This window comes from Leptonotus elevatus, chromosome 3 (assembly GCF_054856555.1).
Source record: "Leptonotus elevatus isolate MCC_2025b chromosome 3, RoL_Lele_1.0, whole genome shotgun sequence".
Classification (NCBI taxonomy): Eukaryota; Metazoa; Chordata; class Actinopteri; order Syngnathiformes; family Syngnathidae; genus Leptonotus; species Leptonotus elevatus.
In genome coordinates, this window is record NC_141241.1 from 27,748,946 (window position 1) to 27,761,455 (window position 12,510).

Here is a 12,510-nt window from a genome sequence, read left to right on the forward strand (position 1 = left end):
CCAAAGCATTCCACTACCCCAAGCTTTAGATTAGGTTATTTTGGTGATGAGCAGTGTTGCTTGCATTTGCACCAAACATAACTTTGTTAAATGATGGTCAAAAAGTTCATCCTTACCATAATAGCCATAATAAAAGCTCACAAATGTACAATCTATGCATCTAATTCTATGCATTATGTTCTATACATGTCCTTTGTTTCAGGCAAGACCAGCATCTCTCTTACAACCAGTTCCACTTGCTATTTCCACATTTAAGTCAGTAGTATTTTGAACACTTAACCAGTAAACCACTTGTTGCCCCTTCATAGCCTACTGCGCTGACCCTTCCAGTTAATAGGTAAAATGATATCTTCATTATTAGGTGAAGGCAGGGTGATTTAGTGCCCTTGGCAAAAGTGTAGATTGTAGCCCCCCCAGACAACTACAAGTAATACAACTAGCATAAGTACAGTGCAATACAACTGTTTAGTGCAATTTGTGCTGACATTATTAACTACAAAATGTTTTCAAGCTATGTACAATATATTTGTGTAAGATACATATAAAAAGTAATAAAAATAATGAGGTCAATGACGGACGCCAATTTTGTTAACAATTGATGGGAAACTTCGAAAAATTGACAAAAATCATTTTGATGTTTATTTTTATAGACAATTGTGATTGACTGACATACATGCCTCTACCCTAGGCCCGTTTTTCCTCCTCCTTTCGCCGCTTTCCTAATGCAGTACCTGAGGGATTGGACCTTTTCATTGTAAAGGTTTTTGATGTATAGACAACATAAGCGAGCCATCCATCTATCAATAGATAACACTCTGAGATGATGCGCGACCCCTTCCCCTACCTTTCACTGTAAACAGCAGCAGCAGGTCAGATTCAGGTTGCCAGGTCATGATCTCATATTTATTTGGACTAGAAGTCATAAAAAAAAGAATTGTATAAAATATACATGCGGTATAATATAACATATATAAATAATGGAATGTAACAATATAAAATAAATAAAATATATATGCTTTATAACATTTTGCAGCATCCTTGGTTAAAATAAAGGCGGTCTCTCCAACTGATGGTTCACAACTTTTATTAAACCTTCCTTTGTGTGAACACACTGTAAGAGCTACAATACAAATAAACAAAAATTGCCATTAATAACTCAAACGGTATGCTTTGTGTATCCTTTTACCGTATTTAAGCCATATACTAGGGTGACCATATTCCCATTTCCAGAAAAAAGAGAACACTTGTCTCAGCCTTGAAATTGTGGTACCGGTCGCAGTTACACAGTGTACTTCACCCATTAGTCAGGCAATGCCAACCGGACATTTTCATGAATTTAAAAAAAAAACGGACAGGACGTAAGAAAATGGTCTGACCTCCCAAAAGAGGACCCATTTGGTCACCCTACAATATACTATAAATGAATTGCCTTCAATTATTACCTTTTATAACCATGACAATCTCTTGAGTACAAGTTATATTGTAAATAACATTTTAACCTTGCCGTTTGCCATTAAAAAATACCTTAAAACAAAAATAAACCATACAGAAATACAGATTCTTAGTCAATAAAACAGAATCTTGAGCAATAGCATTGCTAAATATTTACCGTTAGCACACTCCAGTGTACGAAAACAGTAACGTTTTATTATGCAGTAAATTACACAATGAACATGAAATATAGCAACATTAGTTAAACAATGAAACATTGCTCCATTACGAACCTCGTTCCCTTCTCAGCGAGGTGCTAAAGAATCGTTCACTGAATTAGTTGTAACTGCACTCGTCTTCTCTGCACTTGGAAGACGGCGCTACTAAGTACGTCGGTTACTTACGTCAGTTCGGTTTATGAGACCTTTTCCTGTATCCTTCAAAATAAAAGTATAAACTATATTATAATAGCACAATAAAACAACGCAATTCTACAATACAAAAATGTAAAAACACAAATAATAGCAGGGTCACTTACATATTTTATTTTAAAAAACCTGAGGGGGGAAAATATTTTTTATCTTCTTTTTCTTGCCCTGCAATTTGACGCCCCTCCACTAGATAGCGCCCTAGGCGACCGCCTAGTTTGCCTATGCCCTGGGCCGGGCCCTGGGTGAAGGGTGAATTTTGTTCAATTTGGAAATTGGCGCAGAAACTTCAGCAGAAATCTTCAACTAAAAGAATGACTATTAGGGAGATGTTAAAACCAAGCAGAACGCAAGAACATTATTCTAAATGCATTAAATAAATAAATAAATAATTATAATATTATTAATGCTACTGATTTGAATAGGAACTAGTCAGCAATGTTTTCTATAGGTCATAGCTTTTATGGATTTTGAATGGGTCAACTTTGCCATCTAATGGTTTCCTGTAAACATCGCATACCACAAACAGGCACTATTATTATAAATGGTAAACGGTAACATTGCACACATTAATCATATTATCTTATTCGCATTAAATAATGAACTGCGGCTGACCCTTCCCTCCGTGGTCATCCAACTAAACGGGTCTGGCCTGCAGAGATCAAGCCTCCAACATCCCACATTCAGCACATATCCACCGCAACCTGTATCAAAACCGCACATTGGGCACATTCACAGTCAGAGTCTTCAGAGGGGGCTGGTGCATGTGGCGATGTGGACAGTGGACCCCATCCCCATTTCAACATGTCCTATCCTATTAGTTAGTTGTTGAATCCCTTCTTCACAGGGTGTACATTCCCTTCACATTGGATAGAATGTGCTCCTATTTATGGTTGTCATCTTTCTGTTCTACTCTGTTTTGTGTTCTTTCTGTTCTAATACATAATTCCACAGGAAAGTCACTCAAACTTTGTATTCATGCCAAAATCAAAATATTCACAATTTTCCTGAAAGGTAAGGATAGCGGTAGGCCTATCTCTTTCGAGAGTGGCCTGGTCAGAGTCCTGCCCTAAACCTCCAAGAAATGCTTTGGCACGCATGCTCTCAAGAAGAGCAATTCACACCAGAAATCCCCAAAATATTTCTAGGTTTGAAACGGTCATATAATTGTTTTCTGTGCTGTAAAACAATATTGCATCTATTTAGTGACCTGAATGAGTTGGAAAACATTATACATAGCTATCAATATGATGGAGTAATTTTGCTCAACAGCAAACAGCCATAATAATTTATTCAGGCCGTATATTTGATACAGATACATAATAATAGTAATAACGTAACAATTGATCATTTTTCATACAGCAGTTGAAGTGATAATTACTTTACGTTTGTTTCTGAATACTTCCCATTATGACGGAAACGGACAATTACCGTGATGAACGTGACCTGACTATCACGAACGTATACATGACGAACTCTCGTGGCTGAAGCCAGAGGGCGGCCATCTTACGTTGCCACTGACAACTTCTGTTAGCTAATTATACATGTTTTCAATTTGCGTTAATTTCATTGTTTATGGTACGGACAATATGATTCATATTGCAGGTGAATCTTTTAGTATACATACATTCTAAAATGAAATTCATAATCACATTCTTACTGAAGAAATGTTTATGTGGCACTTCTTCCAGACTTATTGGTCCAAACAAACGTCACACGCTGTGGCATTTTCACCGTGGAGACAGAAAATAACGCGGAAAAAGGATAAATTCGATCTATTCTATTCAAGCTAGGAGTGCTTAGCGAGTGGCGACGCAAGATGTCCGCCTGTGGCTTCAATTCTTGCTACGGCAAGTAGGTGGCATTGTGAGACCATCATATATATACGTCTGTGTTGACTATGGACATGTCAGGCGCCGTCAGTCTTTTATCACGTTCGTTAATGTCTATTACGTGTGGTCAGTTACAACGCATGGTGATGACGTCACCCCACGCGACTCTTTCTTACGTTTCATGTCTTTTATGACATCTTCTCTTCAGAGTTTGCGCTTCCTTAGTTCAACAGACGAGTGAGTGTGGAACTTCTTTGTGCAAAAGTCAGCGTATGTCCATAACAGTGTTTCCTGCTGTTTTACAAAGTAAGTAAAATAATTTCACGTATTAACAGTCACACTGTTTGCTCGGGAGTTGGTTATCGATAAACTCCCATTAGAAAAAAAGAAGAAATGATTGTGGTGAAGATTAAGGCTTTGTTGGTTGCCTTTTCTCATTTTGAATACTTGTAAAACTTTAAAATAGAATATTCCTAATCTTGTTGGATTTATTGTCCTTTATGACTGTTTTAATGGCTATGTAACCAAAATATTAGTAGCCCTACCACTGAAACCTACCCCTATCATTACTTTATAAAGGTTGATAGTTGTATGTATTTATCATTTGTTTTCTTTAACCACAGTTTGTTGAAATGGTCGACCATTTTGTTGGGTGGAGTATTTTTTATATTTTTTATTTTTTTACGAAAATAAGGACACTTCAACATGGTCACAAGAAGAGTCGAACACACAACCAATGGTTTGGGAGAAAAACATCCAACCACGGAGCCATGCTTGCCCTTAAACTGAAACAATTTGATTGAAAGACTTTGCTTCGGGCAGGCACTCTTAAATGTGTTTTATTAAATTACCTTTTTAATAACATTGTTATGTTATTGATTATGGTTTACATTACCCTAATGAGCAGAACTGTACAAAGCTAATTGTCGCTTATAGGGGAAGTCAACCCAAAAATGTTTGAGTCAAACAGCGAAACACTCGTTTTTATACATTTCAGGGGGGCGGCCATTTTGACACTTGCCATCAACTGAAATTGACATCACAGTTGCTCAGGTAACAGCCAATCACATCTTAGCTCAGGTAATGAGCAATCATGGCTCAGCTGTTTTCTGAAGCTGAGCCATGATTAGTCATTACCTGAGTCATGAGCAACTTTGATGTGATTTTCAGTTGACAGCAAGTGGCAAAATGGCCGCTCCTTGAGTTAGATATAAATGGGTAGATTTTGCTACTTAATTCATATTCCTCAAACACAATATTAATCAGAATCTTGTGTTTAGTGGCGGCATACACTAAAGAGCCAGTGTAAAATCAAGTGCAATCTAGTGGTAAACTAATCATTCATTAAAAACAAACAAAAAAACACTATTGATATCAATAATATGCACACACAAAAAAGTCGACTTCAGTCGACAGCAAGTGGAATTTTTTTTTTTTTTTAAATGTAGTGCAGTAATTGTTCATGAAAAATAAGTCATCACATTAATTAGCAATAAAATATCTCTTACTGTTGAAAGTGTCTCAACAAGTCAAGTCTCCCTTTAAATCTTATTATTTATACTTTCTCTGAGATACCGTACTGTGCATGCTTAAAAATTGATGCATTCTATTAGTTAACCACTAGATGTCACTATTTAAACTGTGCCTTTTTATAGATTTTTTTCTTTTAGTTTCTTCTTTTTTAATGACACAAAAATGCTATGAATCATCACCAAAATTCACATGCATATCTACTCTGTACTTCAACATTTAGAAATAACTAAACAATTGTCACAGTATTTTGGATTTTATGGGCACTAAGCCTTTTTGTTACCATATAGATGTGCTCATGAGTTTATTTAGAACAAGCCTACAGGATACTCATGTGGTGTTTGAGGGCTACCCGATGCCCACTGGCACCATGTTGGTAATCCCTAACACAGTCCAAGTGTGAGGTTTCTTGCACTTCATGAATAAATGAATTCAATTACATGGTTTTCACCTGTCAAAACTGGTGCTTATTCTTTCAGAGAACTCTTCTATCCTTCAGGAAATATGGTGAGTGTTTAATTTTTTATGTAAAATTGAAGCTTATAAACTCGACATGTAATATGGCATTATAGTCATTACTTTTTATCTCTATAAAAACATGCATAATTTGTGAACCAAGGTTGAAAAGGTGCTAGGGCAGCAAATTTGGAAGCTTTCCGTTGGAAATTTAGCTAAGGAACTTAATAATATTCAGTTGGACAAATTAGACACTTTCCACGGACATTGAGGAGAATGGGAAGGAATTGACCAGAATTTGGTGCAGCTTGTCCCGTCAAGGCCCAGAGGTGGCAAATCCAGGTCCAGACAGTAAAAACCCTGCCACAGTTTGGGGTTAGCCCCTTGTGCTAGCTAGCTCTGTAGCAGGTAAACAAGGTAGGTAGCTCATTAGCTGGCACCTGGGGCTAAAGCCAAACTGGAAAGGTTTTTATTTTCTGGACCTGGATTTGTTAGCTGTGATCCAAGATCTTGCAATATATTCAATATTAATGCCATCCCAGTCACAAAATGACCTTCGTAACATGATTTATTTTCCCCCTCCCGCAGCGTGAGTGTATCTCGGTGCATATTGGACAGGCTGGCGTTCAGATTGGCAATGCCTGCTGGGAGCTTTACTGCCTGGAGCATGGAATCCAGCCGGATGGGCAGATGCCCAGTGACAAGACCATCGGCGGTGGAGACGATTCCTTCAACACATTCTTTAGCGAGACTGGAGCGGGAAAGCACGTTCCCAGAGCTGTCTTCGTGGACCTGGAGCCCACCGTCATCGGTAATCCAGCTCATCTTTCGAGGCTCACAGAATGTTGTCTTTTATGACTACGTAAAGACAGAAAGTACCAAATGAAAGAGTAGACTCTCTTCTTTCATCACACTTATAAAATGTTTGCTCTTACCTTATTCAATTTTTTTTTGTTAGTAATCATCTATTTTGGACCCAAAAATGCAGAAAACAAACATTTTGCAAAAAGATACATTTTACGCACAACGGCGACTTTAATCATTTTTGCTTTAGTGACACTTCAAACATCTGTCAGTCCTTGTCTATAAAATACCAACAGTAACAATGAAAATGTGCTTTTGATGATGAAATAATGTATTTAGTAAAATCCCCAGTGTAACAATCTATTATCTTACATTAGTCAAGCTTTACAAACGATTGCTTTACACACTATTTTGTAGTATTATTGAGTAGTGTGTGTGCATCAGGGCTGTACGAAATTCACAACTGATTTGAGAATGACATAAATTCCAACTTTATTATTGAATTTGAATTGAGGTGGCAAACAGGAAGCAGAATTGCAATTCAAATTGCAGGAAGTCGAGTTGCAATTCCATCTAATTCAAAGAAATTCATGATGCACAATTAAATTGTATATAACACTGAAGTTTTACCGTATATAAGACAAGACTATACATGAATTTCATACAAATACTGTGATGGCGCAATAATTATAGTAAAAGTAAAGTGTAGTAATTGTTTTGTTGTTGTTTTAACATTAAAAGCCTGCTCAGAAAAAATGGGTCATTAAAATTGTAAAAACTTTTGAAATTGTTTGATACGATGGTAGAACAGCACTTCAATTCCCAAAATACCTAGCTTCATATATAAGCCTTTAAAATGGCTGCCCAATCATTTTGGACATTTTGTATGGAGCACATTCTGACTGATATGTGATCAGAATGACTTGCTCTGAATTGCATTCAATTCAATTCCACTTCCTGCAATTCTAAATACATGATACCTGAATAATAAATAATCTTTATCATCTTTTCAGTTTTTTTTGGGTGAAACTCTTTGTAGGAGATTTAATGTGACAAACCGTTCGATCAAATCCAAGCTGCTTGTAATGGTCGAAAATTCAATAAGAACCGCCATGTTTTGAATTGATACTGATCTCATCCAAAAGAAACCCAATGCTATACCATCTGCTGGCATTTTTCTTGTTCAAAGAGTTAACCTTGCACTTACCGTCCATAGACGAGGTGCGCACAGGAACCTATCGACAGCTCTTCCACCCTGAGCAGTTAATCACTGGCAAGGAGGACGCAGCAAACAACTACGCCCGTGGTCACTACACTATCGGCAAAGAGATCATTGACCTGGTGCTGGACAGAATACGGAAACTGGTGAGCAACTCATTCTAACCCAAAAACTTATAAATATGTATTTTTTAGTGATAGAATGTTTTTTTCCAGGCCGATTCGATACCAATTATTAGTAGTCAAGGATACCAATAACAGATATTTGGAGCCGATATAAATTTTTCAATAAAAACAAAATATGGGCGCAAAAAGTCTTTAAAAATACAAATTCCAACACTTTGTTGAAATGTTTTAAACAATATGTTTATTGAACACATTTTCAGATTTGCAAAATGTTTTTTTTGTTTTTGATCTTACACAATAGACATCTTTGTTTTAAAATCCTAACAAAACATTCAGGGAGCTCCCACGGTCATCATTATTTCTTAAAAGTAAAAAAATGTTAAAGGTTAACTAAGGCTATGTTCACACTGCAGACAAATGCGACCCAGATTGGATTTTTTTGCCCAAATGCGACCTGTATCTTGACTTTTTTTTTATGTCAGTCTGAACGGCTCAATTCCGATTTTTCACATCCGACCTGGGTCACTTTCATATGTGGTCCTAGATCGGATACGTATCTGAATTTTTGCAATGCAACCGCAGTCTGAACGGCCAGGTCGCATATATCCGACCTCGATGCCATCAACAGTCCAATATGCGCTCCGCGCGGGCGGGGCCATTAAGCTTGATTTATGCTTGACGCATTCACGAGGTCCGCACGGCTTGTTTCGAGTAAGAGCTTTATATTTGACCATAATTTAATCCCACTTGAAACATGAAGTCCAAAGATGACATTTGTGGTGGTGATATTAGTAATTTAGCCACGCAGACGGCTCATTTATTACGCGCGGCAATGACGTGACGTCATCGGTAGGGAGGGGGAAAAAAAGGAGAGGTCTTCGTGAGATGAAGTGCTCGAACAGGCTCGCCTCATTTTTACAAAATATTATTTCTACCTCCTCCCGCATCACTCCTCTGTAGATATGAGATGGTAAAAATATGGGCCCCGACGACGGACTTATAAAAGTCTGTGGCCTTGACATGCTGGACCATGCGTATTTACTTCCGCAAACACAGCGTTGTGAGTGACTTTGTATCTTCTTTTGCGCATGCGGGTCACTTTGGGGACGCATTACGTCCACACAGCAGACGGAATGAGGTCGCAATTAATAGGTAATGTGAACGCTTACTCAAAAAAATCGGATTTCACCCAAAAATCGGAATTAAGCATTAAGACCTGCAGTGTGAACATAGCCTAAGTTTAATAAACAAGTAAATATTGTAGCGCCTTTTAGTTTTCTACAGTAAATACATTTCTCAAAAATTTTACAATAACTGAAATGTTAAACGTTCATCTATACAGTATTTGTTTTACTTTCAAACAAAAGTTGCAGAGTTCCCACGGTCAGCAGCATCTCCTATAGTTAATCAAAAAAGGAAATAAATAGTTCCCTGAGGTTAACCGCAGTTTTAAATTAATCTATTACCGGCCGTTAGATTTTTATTTAATTTGTAAAGGCCAATACCAATATTCGTCAAAATGCCAATATTGGCGCCGATAATCGGCCCTGCAGATAATCAGTCTATCCCTATTTTTTTTGTTTTTGTATGCTAGAGCAAAAAAAGAAGGCTTTGATGCAGCCTCTGACCTGAAGAGGTCGCTTAAAGCAAATGGTAGTTATTACAATAAACGGCCAGCAGGTGGCAGCAGAGTATAAGAGATCAGCAAAGACCATGTTGCAACAAGCTCTTTTCACCAGTGTTTTTTGAACAGGTTTGTGAATCATGATGAAATGCTAATTGCTGCAAAACGGAAACGTATAGAAATATACTTTTTTTTCCTGATGAAAGTCTTTTGGTAGGTTCCATGTATTTATAGCAATAGAACAGAAATTTCTGTGGGCCTTGCAAAATCAGTCAAAAACAGACGGGAGCGAAAGGGGTTGCTTCAGTGAAAATGGCTAGCAGTGAATGAGTTAAACACTTGTGATGACATCTGACCTCTAAACATTTGCCCTCCGTGTCACCAAGGCTGACCAGTGCACGGGCCTCCAGGGTTTCCTGGTGTTCCACAGCTTCGGCGGCGGCACCGGCTCCGGGTTCACCTCCCTGTTGATGGAGCGTCTGTCTGTGGACTACGGCAAGAAATCCAAGCTGGAGTTCTCCATCTACCCAGCGCCTCAGGTGTCCACAGCAGTCGTGGAGCCCTACAACTCCATCCTGACCACACACACCACCCTGGAGCACTCGGACTGTGCCTTCATGGTGGATAACGAGGCCATTTACGACATCTGCCGCAGAAACCTGGACATGGAGCGTCCTACGTACACCAATTTGAACCGACTGATCAGTCAGATCACTTCCTCCATCACGGCTTCCCTTCGTTTTGACGGCGCCCTCAACGTGGATCTGGCAGAGTTCCAAACCAACCTGGTACCGTATCCTCGTATCCACTTCCCTCTGGCTACATATGCTCCCATCATCTCGGCTGAGAAGGCGTACCACGAGCAGTTAACTGTAGCCGATATCACCAATGCCTGCTTTGAGCCAGCCAACCAGATGGTGAAGTGCGACCCCCGTCACGGCAAGTACATGGCGTGCTGCCTTTTGTACCGTGGTGATGTGGTGCCCAAAGATGTCAACGCCGCCATCGCCACCATCAAAACCAAGCGCACCATCCAGTTTGTGGACTGGTGCCCCACCGGTTTCAAGGTGGGAATCAACTACCAGCCCCCCACTGTGGTTCCCGGCGGCGACCTGGCCAAAGTGCAGCGAGCTGTGTGCATGCTGAGCAACACGACCGCCGTCGCAGAGGCCTGGGCTCGCCTCGACCACAAGTTTGATCTGATGTACGCCAAGCGTGCCTTTGTTCACTGGTATGTGGGCGAGGGGATGGAGGAGGGCGAGTTCTCTGAGGCCAGAGAGGATATGGCGGCTCTCGAGAAGGACTATGAGGAGGTCGGGGCCGACTCGGTTGATGATCAGGGAGAGGAAGGAGAAGAATATTAAGACGATTGCAGGAAGCAATGCAATGTAATTACTATGTGATTCGGAATGTATTTGCTGATACGTTTGATTGCTCAAACCAGAAAATGAGTTGGATCACTCAACTTTTAAATCCAGTATGCATTTTAGACAAAACTGCCAATTAAAGGATATTTCCAACCTTGTTATCCCAATGTTGTCATTCATACAGGTCGTTGTATTCACGACATTCTCTTGTGGGCAGGCGGAACGTATTCTACGACTACGGCAATCAATTTCATGCCCTATGTAACATACCATAGCTGTTTTGAAAAACAATCTAAAAGTCAAACAGTGGCAGTTTGTGATGAAATTGATTCTTAGGCAGAATCTAGAAGATAATCGTCACCGATTCAAAAACTTGTCATACAACATAAAGTCCTGTATCCCCCATTGCTCTCTTGATTGAAAATGACATAAATGGTAATCATGTAAACAATTGACTAGTTAAAAATTAAAAGTGTTGACATGCAACATTTCAATTAAAAGGTGGTTGCAGATTCTTTACGACAGGATGAGTGTTTCCAACCTTGTGTCAGTCAATTAAAATGTAATTGTAATTAATCACATGACTTCAATAGTTAACTCACGATTAATCACAATTTGTATCTTCTAAATGTACAATACAATATAGTTTTCATACTCTTAACATAAAAGTAATTTTTTTTTTCAACTAATAGAAATATGGGTGCATTTTTTTTACTCATTTATACAGTAAATATAATTCATAAAATTGAGTTATAATTGAAAAGATACTGTACTCTTAAAAGAATGATATTGATTTGTCATTTTACTGCCACTAGATGGCATAATTGCATTTGTAAAATGGTGACAGCTCGGTGCGTTTTTCTTTTCCTATGAAGATCTAATATTTAACATGAAACTTTTCTTTTGTTCTGCAAATTTTTAAAATTGTAAAATATAACTTGACCTGTCTCCACAAATATATATATATATATGTATATATATATATATTAAATTTATTACTGCTACATTTTTGACATGGACGTGTCTGCTGCATTGCGACTGAAATTCCCCAAGTAAGGGGCAGTCATTAATCGTGCGTTAATAAAGTTAGTGGCGTTAAAGGAAACTTTAAATTAACACTAATTTTGACACCCCTAAACCTAAACCACTTCTCCTCACTCGGGTCATGGGCATGCTGGAGCCTATTCTAGCTGTATTTGGGTACAACCTGAACAAGAAGCCCACAAATCACAAGGTGCAAATAGACAAACATTCACACAAACATCTATGGACAATTTAGAGTCTTCAATATACCTACTAGGGATGTAACGATAACGGCAATATCGTCATATTGCGATTTTAAAACTGCCACAATATCGTCATGTCACGATATTAAAAGCAGCACATCTGTTAAGGTTGATTTCCATTTGTGCAGTACAAGCCATCTTCTGGTAGGCATGTTTTGACCCTTTTATGTTTAAAATCCATGTTAATGGTCAGATGAAGGGGAACGTAATATGCTTGTGAAGCAAGTTAATATGTGGAGGAACTCAATGTGTGCGTTCATTAGCAAGTATGTGCCTCAATATTTAGTGTTATTAGAGATTCTAGGTGTTTAATATGCATTATGAGTTGTTTTTTTTTCTCGATATGTTCTGTATGTATGAACACCATGTTGGTTTCAAGGATGAGGGTGGTGCGTTTAAACATCAGGC

General features: G+C 38.5%; 1 protein-coding gene across 1 annotated transcript; it reads left to right on the plus strand.

The window, feature by feature from the left end:
• Positions 1 to 3,778: 3,778 nt before the first annotated feature.
• Positions 3,779 to 10,969, plus strand: LOC147178087 (tubulin alpha-1C chain). Its single transcript, XM_086070833.1, has 5 exons — positions 3,779 to 3,997; positions 5,701 to 5,728; positions 6,266 to 6,488; positions 7,698 to 7,846; positions 9,836 to 10,969. Exons 2-5 carry the CDS (start codon positions 5,726 to 5,728, stop codon positions 10,811 to 10,813), a joined length of 1,353 nt encoding a protein of 450 aa, XP_085926959.1. The 5' UTR covers positions 3,779 to 3,997; positions 5,701 to 5,725; the 3' UTR covers positions 10,814 to 10,969.
• Positions 10,970 to 12,510: the final 1,541 nt, after the last annotated feature.